Genomic DNA, 23,442 nt, shown 5'->3' with positions numbered 1-23,442 from the left:
TATTTCTATGCAATATCATTTGGAATAAATAAAAGCATGACATCACCAGGCATTTATTAAAAATGTTCACAATTGATTACCATGGAAAAAAGGGAGTTACAGTTTCAGAAAGACATTCAAAGCCAAATGAAAGAGAATGAACAGGTGGAAAATTCATACCAACAAGAGGCAGAGAATAAAAATTGCCCTGCTGATTACTGAAGAGCAGAGAGAATGCGAAAGTTTCAGAACAATACAGGTGGTTTAGAGGACACAGATATGAACCTAATCAACTAAATGGGGGAAGAACTACAGAGACAATAGAAAAGGGTGAAAAATCATCAGATATTATTCCTTAATAAAAATTTTTAAAAAGAAAAGATAAAATGAAAGCTCATGCACGAGATCAAACCTGACTTGAACTGAAGAGTATTGAGTTTAAAACAAATTTAGCCTGTTACATACTTTCTTTCAAAGGATCAAGGCTTTTAAGATTAAAATACATACTGTAAGTGTGAGTTTTTCGTGCCTTGCAGTAGTTCTACTGTCTGCCTCTTGGCACAGGAAACCTTGGAGGGACCCATCATCTGTTTCAAGTCACCAGTATTCCCAGAATGGGAAGGACTTCGAGGCATGCCTACTTCAACAAAAGCATCATTACAGCCTGCAGAGGAGAAGAAAAAAAAGTGAGACATCTAAACATCAGCATCTTACAGTTGATAATTACCCGCAATGGAAACAAATCAGAACCCAATTCTACGGTGACGTGATCAGCCCGACACAGGTGTAATGGCTTTCATCTGAAAAGAGGACACCTTCACAAATTCAGGCTGTCATAAAAACCCAATTTGAAGACAAGATCCTCATATTTTTTAAAGATTATTTGGGGTATAGGAGTTATAAAAAGACACTCGGTAAAAAAAAAATATACACACACACACACACACACATATATATATATAACATTTGGTAAGTTGATGCTTTCCTGTGACACAATTACCTTCTCTTTAATTTAGGAAGTTACAATGTAATGTGGAAGTGATTCTTTCCTTGGAAAGTGATTTTCACCATGCTCTTTGAAATTTTTTTTTTTTTTTTGAGTCTCACTCTGTTGCCCAGGCTAGAGTGAGTGCCATAGCGTCAGCCTAGCTCACAGCAACCTCAAACTCCTGGACTCAAGCGATCCTCCTGCCTCAGCCTCCCAAGTAGCTGGGACTACAGGCATGAGCCACCATGCCCAGCTAATTTTTTCTATATATATTAGTTGGCCAATTAATTTCTTTCTATTTATAGTAGAGACGGCATCTCACTCTTGCTCAGGCTGGAACTCCTGACCTCAAGCAATCCGCCGGCCTCGGCCTCCCAGAGTGCTAGGATTACAGGCATGAGCCACCGTGCCCAGCCAGCTCTTTGAAATTTTATTCAAGATGTTGTCTTTCTACCTAGTTCCAGCAGGATGAGTCATAGATGGTTAGCAAAACCAACTCAAAACCACTGCATAGGCTCTCTACGACCCTCTTGTTATACAAGTAACAAACTGGACTGAATTTCAGCAGGAAAGACACAGTTTCTGACCTTCTGCAGGGCTTGATTTGGGAGATGCCTGCTCAGACCCGGTTGTCTGGATGGATGGATCACCATGATTCGCACTCAGCACTTTCTCTCCAAGGGATGAAGTGGATATTGCACCATATTTTATATTTGGAGACTGAAATAATAACAGAAAATAACACAGATATACGGTCATCATTTTACAATTTAAAATTCATTTCAGATGAAGGTTTAAACGTTATTTAAACCAGTGGCTTATCTCTTCTAAACAGCACAGATCACACACCATTCTAGCAGAAGGGCATTACCTGCGCATGTCCATTTAAAGAAGCAGAGATTTTTTTGCCTTCTGTCTGCAGACTGTTGATATCAACAGGAGTCAAGCCAGGAGGGGGAGACGGAGCCGTGTGCCCATAGGTAGGCACTCCAGACAACAAAATATTGGTTAACGTGGCTTGGGCAGTAGATGGAATCATAAGGTGTGGTATTGCAGAAAAACCTATACAACATTCCATGAAGACAGATATTGGGGAAAAAACTCAGCTGTTATTTTCAGTAACAATAAAAAATGTCATTTTTGTTGCTGCAAATTCAGAAACGAACTCAATTTTGATACCTCTCCGTAAATAGGTTTAACATTACTCTAAAGATATAAAAGAATGTTAAAATGGAACAACACCACCATGGAGAATATTTAATCCAAGACCCTCGTTATTACAGATGAGGAAAATAGCTAGGATGAGCATGTGCTCATGACTACCAAGCAGGTTAGTGCAAGTAGGGCCTGTGTTTCCTAACTACAGGGTCAATACTCTTTCTTCATGTTCCTCTGTCACTGCTCCCTGTACATGATACTCTTTTTCCTAATCTGCTTATCACATTTGAAGATATTTCACACTTGCATGAAAAACTCACTGCTTTGTTGTGCTTCATTTTAACTAATTTACACATCGGGGAATTTCTGTTTGGCTGGAGTACGCTTTGAACCATAATTTCCCCTATGGAAACCAAGCCATTAGTAACTTTTATTTTAAAAAAAACCAATAATACCTAAGAATACATGCCTCTGAGTATACTTTAATGATACTCACCTGTGGCACTTGAAGTATTAGCAAGTGGGGGTGCCCATAATGTGGGGCTAGGGGTGCCAGAACTGGGACTTTGCAAAGGGCTGACTGAGCTATTCAAAGCATTCAAGAGTGAGTTTGGGGTTGTCGAAGTGTTTAAAGACAAGGTGGTGGGACCCAAAAGACCTGTAAGAAATAAATGTAAAGTCAATACACAGAAACTCAAGATTTTAAAATAGAGATGGCACCAATATTGCCATTTGGGGTACACATTGACATAATCTGATATTTTGTAAATATAAAATATGGGTGACAGATTTTCTTTCAAATATTCACATGAAATATTGCATTGTACAACTCCCGCACAGGGATTAGCTCATCCACAAACAGATGCTATCAGGAAATGGGAGATAGATGTGCCCAAACCCAGATGGTGGTCAGGGTCGCTAAGCAGCGCCAGGTCCTTTGCATTCATGTCAACTAGCCAGGATGCTCAAGCAGAGACCCTTTCTTATTGCTCTGTGTAATTCACTGGTCATCAGCTTCCAGCCGAATCCTTTTCAAACCACTCACACTCACCAGTGACTATGGAATGTTTTCCTCTGGTAGGATGGATCTACTCAGCCCATTTGCAGACAGGCTGAGCTACAGGCAACCGTTTTTAAATGTATGCTGAAACACATACATGACTTCTTTGGGCTCCATCTCGATGACTAAAGCTTTTCTCAGGAAAAAAAAATATATATATTGTTTTTTGTTCTAAGGAGTCAATGCTTGAATTTAAGTAATTAAATTTCTCTTTGGGCATTTAAAATATGTTCTAAAACAAAAATGTGGATTTATAACAAGTTTCTAGGAATACACACAAATCATTAAGTATTATAGGATAGGTATAGCCCATGAAAACATTTTAAAAATTCAGTAAGTCTGAGTCTTTGCTCACTTATTTTCTCTCTAGTACAGGGTAAGCTTGGTTCTTGCTAAGTGATCTAATTGGCATTTTCTGGCTCACAGGCATTGCTGTTATGATGACTCTGGTTCAGGTCCCAGTGGAAGGAACAACTTTGGTAGATTGGGGGCCAAGAAAAAAAAAATACTTCTTTACTGTAATGATGTCTACTTGGAATCTCAATAATATTATAATCACGTTAAAATCTGTAAAAGAATAGCTGCTAGAAAAAAATTTTGTAATTTTGCTGACAGTATTTTTTGTTTCAAATCAGCACTGAGTGAGGCAGAATTATTTCTTAAGGTTACTGCATTAATTAAAATAAATACAGGAAGTGGAGAAACATGCAAGAAAGTAGTGAACCTAGCATAACTGTGTAGAGACACTAACTTCTGCCCGTAAGATGACAATCCATAGATGAGGCCATAACTAGAACCATGATTATTAAGTGGCTCACCCTAATTTCTTAAAGAACTAAAGCACTGAGATGATGCTATTTACTCATTTTGCTATTACTCACCTTAGATGTGAACACGAGTCTAGCTGCAGGCTAGATTTCCTTTGTATCTGGATGAGGCAAGCCCCCCACCACTGGGGCTGGGGAGTTCTGCATGTTTTCGCCTCCTCCTCACCCTAACCCTCACACAGATTTGCAATTACGTTTTGAAAAGCAAATGGGATAATCTTTATCTCTAGGGACCGATGGCAATATTGCAAATGCAAGAGAGAACAAACACATAAATTATAGTCAGCCTGCTCCCTTCAATCTTAATGGCATTCTTAATTTAGAAGAACACACACAGCCACAGAAAATAAAACAGTCAGACCTTGATTGTTTATGCCAACATGGGGAGAACCTAGATAACAGAGATCCATAGTCTAACAAAAAAAACCAAAATGGACTGGTGCAAGTTTTGTTGCTTTTCACCTGATCTTAGGACCTAAAGAAGAAGAAGAAGAAGAAGAAGAAAAAAAAAAAAAGCCTTTAAATGTAGACCTGAATGGTAGAGAGAAAGGGAACCAGATAAGCATATCCCCGGTGACTGAGAAGCGCTGTAATAATAAATTTTATACCTAGTCCAGTGAGTCCGAGGCCTGCTGAAGCTAAGATATCCAGGCTGGGACATGCCAGGCCGGCAGGGCACGATGCTGGGGACGGACTGGTTGCTATGGTAACCCCACTGCTTTCAAGTCCGAGGAGACATTTCCTTGCTTCATACATATTTAAGGCATTTCGCTCAACACTTTTCACAATCACAGACTATGAAAACACATAATGGGGGGGAAAAAAAAGTGACATGCGAGTCGTCTACAATGGATGGGGGAAGAGGGTGGGGGGAAGGCAGGTGGAAAATGAATATGCTAATAAGAATTCCACTCAGGGGACGTATTAATGCTGCTTTAAAAATCAACCGCAAATTCTAACCATTTATTTCTTAAGTTCACTCCTTCTGGTAAAACCGTAAAACCTCAGTTACCATTTACCCGGGCACGTGTTGTGTTCCCTTGTGCTATGAGAGAAGCTGCACGTGTTCCCTTTCTGGGCAGAACCCTATGGGCTGGGAACCGTTACTCATGCTCAGCGAAGTTAAGGGACCTAGCCAAGGTCACTCACGGCACAGCTGTGGAAGGGCAGCCAGAGGATGGGAACGCGGGTCCGACTCCACAGCCTCTCATCTCTACACTAAAGCTTCCCCGCTTTCATCTCATCTTTACGAACCAAATTAAGCTTGTCGCCACATATAGGGTGCATAATAACAGTCACTTACGTTTGACATTTATAGTTTACTAGTTAACTAATAGACTTTGAGGCACCACTATTCCTCATCGATGAAACAGCTACGGCAAAGCTTATGGTAAAAAAAAAAAATATTCGTAAATAATAAATCATCGTCCCCCCTCGATGGACTCATTTTGAAAATTGGAAATGTGAGCCCACGGGGGAAAGCCTCCAATGGACAGTAAAGAAAATTTGTGGCTGAGAAAGCAGTTAAAGCAGTAGTTAGAATAGGGCCCGTCTAGGCATAAGTAAATGAGGCTCCAGAGTTCTCATTTATAATGTATTTTTCTCTGACCCCTGCTAATTTCTTATTGAACTCCTGCAATTCTTCTTGTGCCTGTCCATCTTTATATGCACAAGTCCTCAAATATCTCTTCTGTCTTTATCTTTTAATCCTGGTACCTACAGTGACTCTAGTCAACTCAAATTAGTCAAACATGAAGCTCACAATACATAAAAATTAATGTCCTGGTATCTAACACTTTAAACTCATTATATCACGTTCACTTAGAATCAATGCTATCTTTTCCTTTAAAGTTTTGTTTTGGAGAAGGCATGATTATTTTTCTTCTTCAGTTGGACAGCAAATATCACATTATTTACACATATACAAACTTATATATAATACATGTTATACATATACCATTCTATATTTACCTTAAGATTTATAGTTTAGAAATTAAAAAATAAAAGGCATGACTGTTCGGTGTTTTACTTTCTAGAGTAAGTTAGGGAACTCAACTCAGTTCAGGAATTATATTTTATGTTTTTCTTCTAAACTTTCCTTCAATTTAACACAGTTACATTTTATAAATCCTTTTATTTTGAAGTTATTTTTTTAAAAAAACAAAACTTAGAAAACCAAGATTAATATAACAACTATGTACCAAACCCCAGAATTGTTTTTTATTTCTGATTTTTGTTAAAGAAATAATTCTCTTATTTACTATCCTAGTTTCATTTTCCTTCCCACTGCACCAAGGCAACTCTTCATGAATTTGGTGTCTATCAAGCCAGACAATGCTTTGCACTTTAAAAACATAGGTATACCTAAATGCTACCATTTAGTACATGTTATCACGCAATTTGCTTTTTATACGCAACAATATTTTTTAGTTGGCTTCTGGTGCAAAGCAAATTCTGGTTGACTTCTGAAAGTTAACTCCTCAGAGAGTTTAACTGGATGTACAACTGCTGCAGGTAGGGTTTTCAGTACTTCCAAAATAATCGGATGGTCCCAAATTGCTCTTCAAAGTGGTTATGCTAATTTACACAACAATATTAATGTAGGGACATTCCTCTTTCCTCATTCTCACTAGCACTTAAAATCAGATTTATCATATTAAATTTTTACTATAAATGTAATTAATGAAATTTTGCAACATCTTACAGGAAAAGTTCCAGGAAGGCTGAACTGAGGACAATTCAGTACTTAAAGTTAAAATAATAGGTACCTATTTCTTAAATCTCCAAGGCTAGCATAATGGCTGGCCTATAGTAAGTACTCTAAATTTTTAAAATTACATTGGATATGTACACACACACACACACATATAAATACATAACACTTAAGTAGCCTTATCAGCCCTCCGGTAACTTAATAAAGTTTAAAGTTACCAGATTGCAAATTAAGAAAAAATGTTTTTCTATTTATAGAAAAAATAATGGTTACTAAAAATGGACTCCAAAAACCAACACACATATAAAGAAAGTGATGATCAATAATACATACTGTTACAAATGTATATTTATATAACTAAATATATAACAATGTATATATTATACAGGTTGAGTGGCCCTTATCTGAAATGCTTGGAACCGTAAGTGTTTTGATTCTGTCATTTTCAGATTTTGAAATATTTATACTGGGTTGAGCATTGATAACCTGAAAATCTGACATCTGAAATGCCTGAATGAGCATTTCCTTGGAGTGTCATGTTGGTGGCTCAGAAAGTTTCAGATTTTGGACCATTTTAGACCTTCAGATTGGAGATACTCAACCTGCACAGAGTAATAGTTTCATGTATAGGCAAATACACACTTGTATGCAAAATAACACCACATACAATACAATACGATACATGATTCTCCGGGTCCAGACTCTGAACCAACCTTGCTTGGCTGTTTTGGCTTTGGTTTAATACTGATGAAGACATCAAGCTGTTCCATCAACTGGGCAATGAATTGTGGATCTACTTCAATTTCTTCCTTCATATCAAACATCAACACAAGAGGAAGACAACCCTAGAAAATGCCACAACAGAATGTTTAGGAGGTAAAAAATTAATCATTTAAACACCTCATAATTTAACATGCCTGCAAATAATACAATATGTCCTAGATTTAAAGAGTAAAAGCCCAAGTATTATAGCTAAATTATATACCTTCATACGGCTTGGAGGATTGGTGTGGGAATAATGTTGAGGGGGAGAAAACTATTTTTTAGATGATAAAATTATATGTCTTATGTTTCTGGCTTGGTCCTGAATTTTTTATCCACTCTGTACCTTGGAAAATTCCTTTATTCTATCACTTCAGTTTTGTTAGTGATGCTAGAAACTAGAGTCTCAACCACAGCAAGGGTACTAATCTTATGCTTTTGCTCAGTGACTTATAGTGGTGGCTTTTTACAGTATCCTGAATGAAAACTAAACACGTATCAGTATTTAAAGAGCTCCACATTTTGGCCCAGACTTGCTTGGCCAACCACAGATCTGTATGTCTGCCCTTCCTCCAGGACAGACCAGCCTCAAAACTATCCTTTAAAGGGATCCTGCATTTTGGAATCTTAACTAATCAAAGGCTTCTTCACCAACACAAATCCTGCTTATCTTCTAACATAGCTCAAACCTTTTCTCCTTCCTGGAGTAGATTGCTACTATTATCCCTTATTTAACTATCTCACTTTTAGCACTGAAGAGTTTAGTTTTTTGTTTTTTTTTCTCTGATACTTTCTTCCTAGCCCCTAATCCACTCAGTATAGAAACCATGTAGTGCTAGCTCACTGGTTGCTGGATTTCGTACACACATCTTAGGAGAAGTTACCACTAAGCATACTAGGATAAAAATGAAATACTATGCTTCATTTCTCTTGTGGATAAAAGTGATTTTTTTTATAAGGACTGTGCTATATTAAAAAAAAGGTGGCGGTATTTAAAATATAGGTTGAAGCCTTTTATTTCCCCCTTACTTCTTTCAATACTGCGCAATAATGTGTCATTTCATTTTTGGCAGGTATGGCCAAAGTATGAATGTGAATTCATAACTGCACAGAATGATGTCTAAAAAACTTGTAAGCTGAAAAAATATGAAAAATAATTATAACCATTCTTAGATATGAATATGCTACCTGACTGGTAGCTTAGTATATTAAAAATAATCTGATAAAATAACTTGGCTAAAACAAAATTACTCACAATAAAAAATTTCATAAAATCATGGATTATAATCCTTAATAAGTATAACAAGTTCTCATCTGTCAGAGGAATGGAGTCAACAATAAAAATTTGGATTTTCTTAAACTTTCTCAAAAAACAAATTCTGCAAGTTAATAATAGCAAAGGTCACACCTGATGCTTAACTGATTCAAATGTCAGTAAAGGTCAAGCCCTGAATGAGAGAATACAATGGTGTTTTTGATAAGAATATTTGTGAGCCTAGCATTATATCCATCCATTTTGTTACTATGTATCAACTCACACACTGGGGGTTTTAAATGAATATAGGAAGGACAGAAACACTGTAAACTATAAATTAGAAACAGTATTGAATTATAGCATATAACTCTGCTGTTTTTCTTCAATAAGTGATGCTCAAATTTGTGGCTTAAATGGTATTTTAATTGTAAACAGTATTTTATCAGAGATTTATGAAATGTACAAATATTTCAGGCTGCCAACACTTGTCTCTCTGAGGGTGAAATCTGAATTATATTTTTACTTTTCTGACTAAACAGAAGACTTTTTGGCCAAATGCAAACTGCAGACCTAACATTACACGTCATATGTAAACAATCACCTTCTATCCATGCCACAAAATACAGTCCATTACTTCAATGTAACCTCTTCTGTGTCTGGTCTAAGTTAAAAAAAAAAAAAAAGACCCCAAGAAATTACTCACCTAGGCAATGAAATTAAACCTTTTGAGGCACGATGAACCTTACTCTTCCAGTTATTTTCTTTTAACCAAGAAACTTCCTTATTTGACCAGGCTTCCAAAGTACTTTCTTAAATATCAGCTTAGTACAGTGGGTACAACAATAGTGTGTCCAAAAAAGGTTTTAAAAAAAAAGAAACAAACCCAGTAACACTTATTTCAGTAACCTTACCATGAGATATTGCCTTGCAAGACAGACAGACTCAATGGTGCCCTGGAGGTAGACAGTGGATTTCTTTTGTGGATTACTGGGATCGGGAAAGTGAATCTGAGCACCCGTTCTCTGCATGATATGTTTGATGTTGCTCCCATTTCGACCCATCATAAAGAGATGATGCTGAGCTGCAATATCGAGCTGCGTGCTCACGGGAATGGCCGATGCTAAGCTCCCAGCAAGATGTTCTAACAGCATGGCGGTTCCTTCCTATGAGAAAAGGGTGGGAGGGGAAGAGTCCTCTAAAATAACTATTCACAGAGAGAGAAAAGATTCTATCACACTTCTAACAGCTATGGAAGAACATATGGCACATTCTATAAGCCAAAATATAATACGAAGGAAAATTCTGGAAAACAAACTAGTCTAATATCCTTTAAACATAAAACTTGCATGATCTGTATGCATTTATGATGATCAGAATTCTCTGAATCATTTACCTTCACAGCACTAGTGTTATTCTGAGACCCCCGTACTATGACAGTAGCACCATACATTCGGGAACGCTGTTTAAATGACACTGAAATGTTGTACGTTTGTGATATATGCTGAATAGAGGGGGAATTGGGATCAGGAACTGGTTGAAGAATTCCAGCAATTGGTAGCTCAAACATCAGCACCAAAGGAAGCAGCTCCTAAAATGAAATGATGAGAACCCAAAGGAGATAGTTAAAATATTATACATTTAGAGATATGTATAACCCATTGGTTCTTTTGCTGAAAATGGATTTTCAGACATAAATTGCTTTTACTGCGGATGTAAGCTTAGGTGGACTAATATATGTTGTTTATTTTTTTTTATTTTTTTTTTTTGTTTTTGTTTTTTTTAATGAAAGGAATCTATTGTGAAACCTGAGAGTTTGTAACTCATACTGCCTGTGGCATTTTTCCTCAGGCTTCTTTCTGATCGTTTAAAAACATCAGAGACAGTCATGAAAATCAGAACATCTCTAAGAAACATCGTAGATGGAAAAAAAGTTATAAATAACATAGAAACTCATTTTTTAAATACCTACAATAAAAAAGTACATAATGAATGCTGAAATAGACATTAAACAACTTTTGCCACTATTACCTACTTATTAAACATACGATTTGGTTATAAAATGATAGATTATGATTTTTTAACGCCTTATATGTCGTACAAATGTTGCTGACATCAATGTGAAATATTAAAGTAATAAGAAGTTACCCGAATTCTAACTCGGGCAGATTCTACTCCTGCCGGTTGTCCTGCTATAGATACCTGCAAATGTAAGAAAATACAGAATTAGATTTATTTTAATCTAACTCACATCTGCTTTTCCAGTTAATCTACATCCTTGCTACTCAAAGTGTCGTCCAGGGACAAATAGCAACAGTATTATCTTGGAGCTTGTTAAAAGTGAAGGATCTCAGGCCCCAATCCAGACCTGCTTAATCAGAATTTGCATTTTAATGAGATGCTCAGGTGATTTGTGCCAAGTGATCTATATCATACCTTGGAGTTACCTGAAGCCCTACAGCCCCCACAAGGCCATCCTACCCTCTTTATAATTATTCTTGCTCACTGCATTTTGTCCCTTTTGTTTCAACTCTTTGCATACCATATGCATATCAATATTCAGTGATATGGCTCCACTAGGTTCTGAAAATATTGAACCTCTTCCATACCAGATGGTGAATAATCATTGCTCTAACACCCACCTGGAGCTTTCTCCTGGGATCTCTTGGACCTTCCCATGATTCATCAACAATAGCATTAGTCTTGGCTTTGGGGTGGGGACACAGGGGGTTCCAGGACACTATTCTTAGGGCCAATGGCCATGCCATACCAGTTGTTAAATATTCCAAATATTGCCCTTGCTTTTACTATGGCTTTCTATCTATTCCCTTGTGCATACACCCCACTGTCACCATTAGTCCCTGTGGAGACTTATTCATCTTTGTGGCTCACAGTGTCTAGTATTATTAGTTTAGAAGAGAGAACATTTCCAAATAACACAAATAAGATCATCTGTTCTTCGAGTACTGAAAGTGCTTATGTGTGGACAGGTGAGTTCCATTTGTTCACAAACAGAAGAACTAGAAAAAATGTAATAAACTAGAGAGAGACATAATTCAATCAATGTAAGAAGTCAAGCATGCACACATTGCCTCTGCCAAGGTGATCTGGTATAGCCTGGAGGACCACTTCTGGGTTTTCGCAGACAGAATCCAGGCAATGGAAAGGTTCCTGGACTTGTCAGGCTTCCAGGTCCTTTCTAACAGAAACGCTTTCTCAGCCTTTCCTTAAGGGCTTCATTTTGTGGCCATCACATTCTGGTTTTTATCAACCATCAAGATCAAGAGTTTAGGGTCCATCTACAGCTCATCTCCTCAAGAAAGCACTGCATCTTCAATCTCCTTGCAGGCAGTCGTACAGTGCATATACTACATGTCATCTGTAGGATTAGTTTTTCGTTCTCACCTCTCAAAAAAAGACATGCACCCTGAAAATGAAGGCTGTAATTCGCCCCATAAAAGTTCACATGAAAAGACAATCACCTGGTTGCTTTTTTCTGCTTGGTTATTCCTGTTGGAATCTGGGAAGTGGATGTGGCATCCAGTTTCTTCCATTACTTTCTTAATATTGTTGCCACCTTTGCCGATTACATGCGAATGTTCTGTATGTGAAACATCCATCTTCAACGTGACCCGATTGCTCTACGTAGAAATGATGTATCGTTACTCGATGCATGAAAAAGGAAACAAGAACTTCCTAAGACGCTTGGCTGCCAAGGGAATCAGAACAGTACTAATAAAAAATTCCTTAACAAGAGCATCTGAATCTACAAGTGTTCAATTTCTATTAATTCATTTCTCTTGATTATAAAAAAGAAATTCTCATTTTAAGACAAATTTGTTAGAAGAAATAGAAAATGTAGTCTTTACCAAGATAATTTTTTGGAAAATAGTCTTTAGATAAAGTCAACTCCAATTACACATAAGTTTTTACTCATGTTCTCTTTAAAAACATTATTCATGAAACGTTTCATTCAAACAACTAAAAATAGATGACAACACAATTACGAGATAAGATACGCACATTAACAGTACTGTAGGACTAAGATGATAGAAAACTAGAAATAAAAATAAAGCTCAAAGCTGCGAATAAGTAAGTATTTACAAATGTTGCTTTAACTTCTATATAGGTATGTTAAATGTTACAAAGTGATCTATTATTCTTGCTGGTAGGAAGAAGAGTGAGGAAGAGATCACAAAGCACAGATGTCTGGCAGTAAAATGGCTTAAGTAAATTAATACTAAGTATATTTACTATATTAAAGCAAAATGTAAAATCCCAAGACAAAGTGAATATTTGGTCATATTGTCATATGGTCATATTGTCATATGGCCAATATGACCATACATGGTCATATTGTAATTCATGTATGTAATTTTGGTATGAAATTTAATGTTGTAAAATTGTAAAGACTGACATGAAATCCTTTCTCATTTATAAAACTGTTACTAAAATTCTTCGGTCCTTAAAAAGTAAAATCAAAAAGCAAAAATACAACAAGATTTTTAAACTATCAATAATTTTAAATTTTCTAAATTCTTACATGTTAAAACACCCATTAAATATTTTCATTTTTAAACTTAGTTCTTTCTTCTCTAAGTTTAACCACTGAAATACAAAAAAAATCCCCCTTTTGAAGAAAATTCTAAAATATTTAATAACTGTAAGGTAAATAATTAAAAAAAATTGTTTTAAAGAACAAAAAGAAAGAAATAAAAAAAGACGAAGAACAAAAGAAAGCAAGCAAGAGAGAGAGAAAGAGAGAGATCAGAGATCATTCTAAGGAAATACCAGGTAGCAAAACAAAGTGGTTAAGAACAAGGCAGCCTATATTTGAATCTCATCTTCTCACTTAACCAGCTCTGGGATCCTGAGCAAATTACTTAGCATTTCTGTGTTGATTTAGTTATGAGGATTAAAAAAATTAATTTTTGTAAAGTGTTTAGCAAAGTGGCTGGTATACAATAAAGTGATTTAGATGTGTTTATTAAGGAAAATAAATTTTCACAAATGAGTATACAATTTTACGTATTTAAATTTGCCTGTTATTTCTCTATACATATACTTGGAGAGAGAGTAAGCATGATTACATCAGAGAAAGCATCAAATTTCATGCCATCACACACACAACACAGAGCTAAACAGAAGATCATTTTGGTTTTCTACTGGTATCATCAAAGCAAATATGCTAATTATTACAATCTTTATTATTTACCCTATACTGCCTAGGGCCAATTTCTATTTCTGAAGATGGTATATATGTACACACATATGTACATATATTACATATATCCACATACACATGTACGTGTGTATATATATATATATATATATATATATATATATATATATATATATAGTTCAATTACCCAGCATGACGGAACCTATTCAAATACTAAACAGAATGTACATCCACTGTAGAATCGCATGTGCTTATTTTAAAACCCACCATTACTTTCTCCTGGTTTTTCTTCTCCAAATGGTTCTTTCATAACGGCATGAAGTAGCCCTTGTAGAGACAAGGTTCTGACATCTGAGTGTCCTTAACATTCACTTACTTTTGTGTCTAAGACCGACATGATCATTTCCTTGGCTTCTTTAACATCTTCCTTCTTTCCAGAAACCTTAATATGGGGATCTACAAAAAAATCAGAAACAAAAGGCTCATGTGAAACCCCCAAACTGTTTTATAATTGAATTAAAACCTAAGAGATTCCAAAATAAATTCAATATTTGTTTTATTCTAGGTATGCTATGACTGTAATAAAAACAGGAATACAGAAAATACCCAAATTGCACATTATCTGTGGTTTTCTTCCTTCTACAAATTTGCTAAACCATTTCACTTTAAATTTTTTTTGGGGGGGGGAATAAGAATTTCATATGATAATTGCAAAATAAATATATCACAATTATTTTTGAACAAGTGAGGAGTCTATAAACTGAGCTTACTAATTTAGCTCGTTACATTCCAGGCCCTGTTCTAAAGGTTTAAATGCATTAACTCATTTAATCCACACAGTGCTGTTTTGTGAGGTTGTTTACAGAAGAAACTAAGGCACTGAGCGGTCTGGTAACTTCCCAGAAAACCACTCAGAAGCTTGGTCATTATAAACCAATATCTTCCTACTATGGAGTCACACTTTATGTAATAACTTAGAAAATATCCTTATAGATCAGGGTTAAAAGGAAAAAAATTTTAATTTTCATTCAGAAATATTTAATACTTATCCAGAGTTAGTATTGAGTGACGCAAATACATGCTGTCTATTGTTTATTACTGCCACTGAATTTTACATAGCAAAGCATTAATTCTTTGACAAATATTTTTTGTACTTCTACTATGCACAGGCACTGTTCCAGGGGCTGGGGGATAGATCAATGAAGGAAAAAGACCCCTGGCCACATAAGGTTTGCAGTCTTGTGCAGGGGGCCAAAAAAAAAAAAAAAAGAATCAAATTATTTAATATATTAGAACATAAATGTTATGGAAAACAGAAAAAGGAGAGCACAACAAAAGGATGATAAGTACCAGCTATGAGAAAGTGGGGAGGGGCCGTAGGCTTCATTAAGAAAGTGAGAATTGAGTGAAGGCTTAGAGGAAGTGAGACACTTGGCTGAGCTGGAATCTTCCAGGTAGAGGGAGAGACATCAGAGCCAAAGGGCTAGGGACGTGCCCTCTTCAGTTCCTTCTTTAATCAAGTTTTTAAGTCACTCCAGCAATCTAAGTGTTCTATTTCCTTAGAGGTCAGCCTGACATAGAGCAAGACCATTCTGGGATAAGCCCAAAGTCCTATATACATTAGCTTTACTGACAAAGCTAAATAACACAGAGAAAATTTATTATGATTATCACAACCATCAATAATCCCAACCTTACTGAGTGCCTACCACATACTGACTTCTCAGCTGAGTCCTTTATCTCCTGTACTATGCATCGAGTCAGTAGACGGAGCCAGCAAATATTTACTGAGCACCTTTCACAATTAACTAGTACTTCTGCCTGAATCATTCAACTTTTCTAAAGCATGTATTCTCTAGGATAAGGAATCGGAATCACAAGGTGGGAACTGTATCTAAACCACACATATGAGGGCTGTCCAGAAAGTATCCAGCCACTGTTAATGAGAATACAGGACATAGCTGATACTTTCTGGACAGACCTCATACTTCCCAATATTGTGATCTCCCCCATTCCCGATCTGCAGCTCAGGTGAATATCAATGTCACACTGAGAACATCATATTCTAAAGGTGCAACTGGGCAATTCCTTCCCCACCACCAAAGAAAAGAGAAGGAAGAAAAGAAAGAACTAAACCATTTTGTTAAAGCTACCCACTGTTAGGACTAAGGTGGTGAAATCATAGTTTACAACGGTGCACCACAGAGCTTCAGAGTTCAGGCTGCCTCTGGCCCCCTGGGGAACACCCAGCAGCTGTGCTTATTTGAGTCAGCCCTGTCACTTCCACTCCTGCCCTGTGCTGGCTGCTCTTGGCCTCAGGCACATCTTCTTATCCTGTTTTTTAATCCCTCCTCCAACACCTAACCTGTCACAGGGACATTGGGAAGACCAAAGGCCTTAAGATTGGTTCAAACTTTCTAAAATGTTTTAAGTGTCAGCTATTATAAAATGAGGGCCTAAGTGCAGGGCACAGGGGATGTCTGACCCTCACAAGTTGAGAGAGAACCCAGTGGTCCGGTATCTCTTTTTCCCATTGTTTATTCCCTAATGAGGACCAGGACCACCTTGTCTCTGTGATACTCTAGCCAACTCCCACCACACTTATGTAAACAGAGCATTTTCTTCAGTAATTCTTACTATGTCCATTATATCTCTTCTAAGCAACATTTACACAAAGAGCTGTGTACCTTCAAAATTTCAGTGTCAACTATCCTTAACTCTGGTTTGGGTTGCTGTTGGCTGGCACTGATGTTGACCTGAACTGAAAATGCTCACTACTACTGTGGGTGACCAGATCCAGTGTTTCTCAAAATACACCTGCTAAACTACAGGTTCCCGGGCCTTGAGGACCTGGTAATGGGCCTTGTATTGGTTTTCCAAGTGATTCTTAAATCAACTATAGGCAACAGCAGATTAAACCACACAAATATTTTAATTGTAGTTGCTTATCTATTTGCCAATTACATATGATACAAAATGCTTTTATACAATAAAAATGTATTTTTCTCACAACATAAATTAACAGTAAGTATTGAGCAGCATGATAATCTGCAAACCTATTACTTTAGGCTGGATAGCCACATTAAAATTCCTATGCATTTGTAGCGGGACAGGGCACTTCAGATCCAATTTAACAAAGAATCTGATTTTCCACCATATTTGCATCAACCTCACAAGAAGCAAAACAAAAAGCAGAAGCCTCAATAGAAAAATCTTTAAAGGGAAAGGGCACCATCTAGTGACTAAAACTATAAATTATCAACTATAGCCACCACTACATAACATCTGTCTCTAGGACCTGAATTAGTGTTTTGAAAAGTGGGTTTTTAAATAGTCCAGTTTAATAAAGAGAAACAAACATGACATAATTCTGGTTTAGACTGCTAACGTGGATAATAGCATTGTACTTCTCATCCCCTCTTTTACGCTTGCTTAGAAGATACACACAAGATGTGGGCTCTTACTCCAAGTTGAACTTAACTTACTCATTCCAATTCCTGGAATACAGTTCTCTGCTTTCAATGACTGTTATAGTTTACAACTCAAATGAGTCTGTATAATACCCGAAGAAACTAAGCTTTCATTCATATTCATTCAGGAAATGCTCGACAGAGAAAATAAAAGTCAAAGCATCAAACCACACTATTAAACAAAAAAGTGAGGAAAGGGTCCACTATAAAGAGTGTTAGAAGATGGTAGAGAAATAGGGAATAAACATATAGCTTTCCCTCTCTCAAAATTAATTGCTTTGAGGAACAATTCCAATTTAGGCATGAAGGTTTTGAGACATTTACTCTGAAAACAATGTTCCTTACTTTATAACCAACCTTCAGGTTCCCCGAACACAAGAATCTCTTTTTACTTGGTTTTGTAACTGACATAGTACCAAATAAATGGTAGATACGCAGTAGACTGTGGCTGCATGGCTCCATATTTTAGGAAATGGCTAAATACAGAGGGAGGAGATGGAATTCAATAAGAAGAGTCTAAACCTTACATCCAAGGTGACCCTACATCCTGCACTTCCCCAAATAGTTATAACTCCAATATTCTGATCTTCATGCCTCTATAAAAATGCAGAAAACTGTCATATATTCATCCAGGCTTTTTGTTTTGAGATTCCTATCCCATCCATCTGCTCACATCTCTCTGGTGTCATCCTATGGAAGAGAAGATGACCAGATGGTAATCCAACCTTCACTAAGTGATACGAAGATGCAACAGACATGCATGTGAATGGGGGATTTTATTTATCCTTTATAAGTTTTATTTCAAAATATTAGGAAGTACAAGTGTTCTTGTTACATGGATGGTTTGTGTAATGCCAAAGTCAGGGCTTTTAGTGTGCCCGTCACCAGGATAGTGTACACTGTACCTGATAGGTAAGTCGTTATGTCTCACTCCCTTCCCACCCTCCCCCACTCTTCATCTCCAATGTCCTTTATACCACTTTATGACCATGTGTGTGAAAGGGGTATTTTATATGTGCATGCTGCAAAACAGTAAGGAAAATGTGTCCTTTTTTTAAAATGCTAAACCTTTCATAAAGTCTTGATAAGGCAATTATTTTCATATGAACATCTGCTAAAAAACATACTTTCAATAAAAATAAACATTTAAAAGAGTTGGAATGTTTTTATGAACTTAAATGTAGTTATGGTTTTAAAAGATTATCTCTTGGTGCTCTGGTTTCTACTCTTTGGTTTCCTATCCTTGGGAACATTCCCAACCCTGGAAACATTAGTGAATATTTTACTGCCTCTTCCCTCTCTCCTCAAGCCTCAATCTCCTTCCCCCTTCATTCCTATCCCACAGAAAAACCTACAGAAAATACATCAGCCATTTGTTTTTATTATGCTACAGAAAGTAGCGTGCTATTGACTCAGGATGAATTTAAGCCGACCTTTCACCAACAATCTGTTGGTAGCTGCTTTCCTGCTTCCATGGTTGAGTACCGCTGAGTGAAAGAGTCGACCCCCAAAATTCACAGTAAGTCTTTCATTTTCAGCATGTTCTTTTAGAAAAAGAAAACAACAGAAAATCCCCCGTTTGACTAGCTCCTTGCCTCCCACTGACAACACCTCAAAATAAAAGTCATCATATTAGAGTTGCACTTTTGTTTATGGGGAAAAGTTTCATACCGTGGCTTGAAATCAGGACAGCTCTGGCACATTCTACGCATACAAACAAAATTGTCAAGCTGATCTTAAAGCCATAAAGAAGAGACCACTGGACAGAATTTACTTTTCACTTTTGTTTCAAGTGTAATTTCTTCCTAAAGAGCTTTAGCCTCTGAAACAATATAATCCAGAGGGACATTAGCTAGGGTTTGGTTCTGTCAGGAGTGGTCAGTGGACAAACAGGGGAGCAGCTCCAACTTCCCCTGAAATTCCTGCAACCCCTGGGAATGTATCAACAGCCAGCAAGCAGTTCCAAAGTAGCAATGGCCAAATTTTTTATACAAGAAAGAATGTGGCCCTAGGATTACAATTTTCTCAAAGAGTCAATACACATCGAGAAAAAGCCCCAGACATCTCAAGGGCACTAGCTGATTTGAAAGGGCTAGAAAAAGCTGGTGTATATCACAAAGAACATGTTAACTTTTCATGATTTGACTCTGCAATGTGCTACTGATTTCCCTCATGATGCAGTGAGAGTATGTGGACTTCACAGTCAATTCCAGATTAGCCGGAAATGAGCACTGTCACCTTAGAAGAGTCACTGAACCTCTGGAGTACAGTTTTTTTTTTTTTGAGAAAGATAAAAGGAGGAATATGGTCGGATTAGTGCTATACTTCCTTACAAATTTGAACTTCTTTGATATAAAGTAATGCTATAAGGTTCTTAAATCATAGTCACCCGATAAGCGACTTTATTTTACCGTGTTTTGGTGAGTCATGATAAGTAGCTCACCTAACTCTAAAATGTTTCCAAGAACCTTAAAGCTGTGGGCTGTAAACACCGTGTGTCTGATACAGTGAGTGATCTGCTTCTGAGTAGGTGAAGAACAGCCTCTGACCCTTGGTGACGGATCTACAACTGGATTTCCTCTCGTTTTGCACACTCCACAAGTGTGCGATTTTGGATGAAAGGCAACGTTCATCCCACTGGCATTTCCTGAATATGATCACAAGACACGAAACAAAGGCACTGATGATTACACACGAAGACTAGATTCCATGTCAAACCCCATTTGAGGACATGTGTGTCATTTTTGATCACTTTTCCTTTAGGCTGGCAAGTCACTTTGGTAATCAGCAAACGTGAATTCAACTCATAGCCGACTGGCCCCGGCCCGTGTTTTCCTGTCACACGAGTTTTCCCCAGCCTCTTGGGAAATGGAGTTTTCCTTTGTAAACAAAAACTGTACGTGGGTCAAATAACTTATAACCATTTTAAAAATGAAAACTTATACTTTATCAAGAGATGAAGAAAACAAACCTGAATTGACTCATTAAACCTGACTGGAAATGATTTCAAAAGAATGAACAGGACGACGATGCACTCTACACTTATTTTGCAGCCAGTAATGTTGATTCCAGATTCTTTCAAGGAATGTTCTTTGACAACAAGAATTCCAATAAACTGAGTTGGAATAAAACGGCAGGGTGTATTTCAAGAGAGGGGCGGAAGAGCCGGAGTATATGTATTTAAGGCAAAATGGTAGTGAGCAGCCATAATATGCCAGGTGATACAACTGCGATGGAAAAAGAACAAGCCCACCTGCTGCAGGACTTCTGTAAACCAACTACAGATGAACCTTGAACAAAAGGGGTTTAAACTGTGCAGATAGGCTTACGTGCCGATTTTCTTCTGCTTCTGCCACCCCTGAGACAGCAAGACCATCCCTCCTCCTTCCTCCTCCTCCTCATCCTACTCAGTGTGAAGACAGGGAGGATGGAGACCTTTATGAGAATCCACTTCCACTTAATGAATAGTAAATACATTTGCTCTTCATTATGATTTTCTTAATACCATTTCTTTTCTCTAGCGTCCTCTATTGTAAAGATACAGTATATAATACAGGTAACACAAAAAACACATGTTAATCGACTGTTTATGTCACCAGTAAGGCTTCCAGACAACAGCAGGCTATTAGCTGTTCAGCTTTGGGGGAGTCAAAAGTTACAGTTGGATTTTAAACTGTGCAGGGGGTTGGGAGGGGGAGGTAGGGTGTCAGCATCCCTGGCCCCCACAATGCTCAAAGGTCAACTGCATATAGATTTAGGATAAGGCATAAAATCATCTTTATTTGCCTTTATTTTAAAACAGAAAAAAAATTAATCTCCTTACTAGTCAACTAAAAGAGAAGGGAAATAGCAAGCAGTGCAAAACCAAATGTACTTTAAATTCAAAAACCTAATTTTCATGAGACTACTGCTCCCCTTGGTGTCCACTTCAGCCTGCACACGATGAAGCCTCGGGGCACCTTCCTGTATCAAAATTCCATTTGACGGAATGAAATTTAAAACGTAACAGAGAAAGAGCATTCCTGAAATGACAGTGGCACAGTGAAGTGAGCAAATCATAAGAAAGCAAGTATGGCAGTTCCTCAAAATATTTTTCAGCTCACCTCTTTGGCAACAATTGGAGAGTGGATGCCCTCCTCACAGTGGTAATGAATACTCTAGGCAGGTTCTTGCTGAATAAAAACAAAGGGTGGGAGGTACATTCACATACCTATGGACCCTTTATCAATTGGGTAGAAAAAGAGCTACCAGCTTGAAAAAACCCAAAGCTAGTTGGAAAATAATGGAGAGCTTTTGCTGACGGAATACCAACATTTCCAACTTAATCAACAATAATAAAGCTCAAAATATAGGGATGCAATGCTATTATCACGGCTCTCCACTGCCCTTTCAACTTCAGGCAGAAATAAGGCATAAGAAATAGAAAGGGTAAATTGTGCCCATGCCTGTGTTAAGATTCCACTGTGACTTATCAAAGCTGTTTATTTAATCAGAAACAGAGTTATAGGGACTCAGCAAAAACCTCGAAATAATCTCAGAGAAAAACAACGAAATGCAAACAAAGCAGAAAGCAAAATCAAGGCATACCAGATGAAATAACCAAAAACAGATGTATTTAAGGAGTGTGAGAATTGGAAAAGGGTAAACTACTTTATCTTACAAACCACTTTATCTTATTTCAGTGTAAACTAAACCCGGAGCATAATCTCAGAGTTGCTGCTCAGGTAGGAGGAGGGCAGGAAAAAATCCAAAGCACAGGAGAAATCTAGCTTCAGAACTCGGAGGGGTGGAAAAATAAAGTTAAAAACACAAAGCCTAACTCAATTAGTTTCCCTGCAGCTTCTTGGCATCTGAGCTCTATATTCCAGAGATAAGGAAGAGGATTCTGGGAAGGGGAGGAAAGGAAACCAAGTGCCAGGAGGAAATCTGGAATCATCAGAATAGTCTGTATGTAACAATCCTACAGAGAACATGGGTGGCGTTAGGTCACTACAAGGGAACTACAAGTTCACGGTAAGTATGAGCTAGAGGTGGGCAACTCTAGTGACCATAGGAACAAAGTCAAGCCACCCACATGACAAATGACAATGCAGGGACCCAGGATGAGGAGGGAGACACTGAATATCAGCCCTCTGGGATGACAACAGAATCCCAGGCCAATACTCAGTGGTCCTTTTCATGAAGAAGGGGACACTGAAGTGGGGGTGAAGGCATGTGCCAGGATAAAGCATCCCCAGGAAATTGTACTGAGATAACAGCAAGTTATGCAAGAACTTCTAAGAGCCAGATGTGACTAATCTTCATTCCCTCTCCAAGGACTACTGATGTCCACAGCGTACATGACAGGTCCCAGAGGTACTGCTCGCGGTCTAAACCCAAAGCACTGTAATCTGTGGCCAGAGCAGATTGTTCCTTTTTACAACAGCTGGGACTTTTTGTGAAAAATTTTAACACACAACTGCTGGTTGCCATTACAGAATAAGCCACCACGCATTTAAGGGTTCACACACATTCCATTAGGAAATTCCCGTAAGTAAAAACGTGACCACATCATACCACATACATGATCTCTTTACGTCTGCCTACTAAGAACAGGAGTTCAAAAATCAGAAATTCTGTCTTTTGAAGACATTCTGAGGCACAATTAAGGGTGTATGTAGGAAAGAGCAAAATTTGTAGGAATTCAGTTCTAAAAATAATTTACTAACTTGAGACTGGCATTAAAATTCTTCACCTTTTTTTTAATCTTTGTTGTAAGATCTAGTGAGAAAGTTTTCTACGTTACACTAAAGAGCAGCTAATTATAGGTGCAATTGACTGCATGTGAAAGACTGTTTCAAGCTTATTCATGATCTCAAAGTTGGTAATTTGCACTAAAATTTAAAGAGCCTAATATTAGGTAAATGTCCTTAAAGAAAATTATCATTTGGAAAATGCCTATCTGCCAATCCTTTCTTCTCTCTCCCACCTTCTACAGAATAGCTTCACAGCTGTTAATAGGTTTTTTTCATGAAGCCACATGTACATAGGCAACAATATTCATGTCCCTCG

General features: G+C 37.4%; 1 protein-coding gene across 4 annotated transcripts in view; it reads right to left on the bottom strand.

Moving 5' to 3' along the window:
* Positions 1-23,442, bottom strand: part of BICC1 (BicC family RNA binding protein 1) — a 261,401-nt gene that overhangs the window by 31,742 nt on the left and 206,217 nt on the right. For all 4 annotated transcript variants that reach the window (XM_012762828.2, XM_012762829.2, XM_012762830.2 and 1 more), the window contains 11 exons: positions 14,298-14,377; positions 12,222-12,380; positions 10,888-10,941; positions 10,136-10,330; positions 9,654-9,905; positions 7,439-7,570; positions 4,621-4,807; positions 2,622-2,783; positions 1,839-2,029; positions 1,555-1,687; positions 487-643 (listed from right to left, as the gene is read on the bottom strand). In XM_012762828.2, coding sequence (XP_012618282.1) covers positions 487-643; positions 1,555-1,687; positions 1,839-2,029; positions 2,622-2,783; positions 4,621-4,807; positions 7,439-7,570; positions 9,654-9,905; positions 10,136-10,330; positions 10,888-10,941; positions 12,222-12,380; positions 14,298-14,377 — 1,702 coding nt within the window. The remainder of the gene's footprint in view (positions 1-486; positions 644-1,554; positions 1,688-1,838; positions 2,030-2,621; positions 2,784-4,620; positions 4,808-7,438; positions 7,571-9,653; positions 9,906-10,135; positions 10,331-10,887; positions 10,942-12,221; positions 12,381-14,297; positions 14,378-23,442) is intronic.

The sequence above is a fragment of the Microcebus murinus genome, chromosome 14, assembly GCF_040939455.1.
Source record: "Microcebus murinus isolate Inina chromosome 14, M.murinus_Inina_mat1.0, whole genome shotgun sequence".
Lineage (NCBI taxonomy): Eukaryota > Metazoa > Chordata > Mammalia > Primates > Cheirogaleidae > Microcebus > Microcebus murinus.
This window is presented reverse-complemented; position numbering and strand designations above follow the sequence as displayed.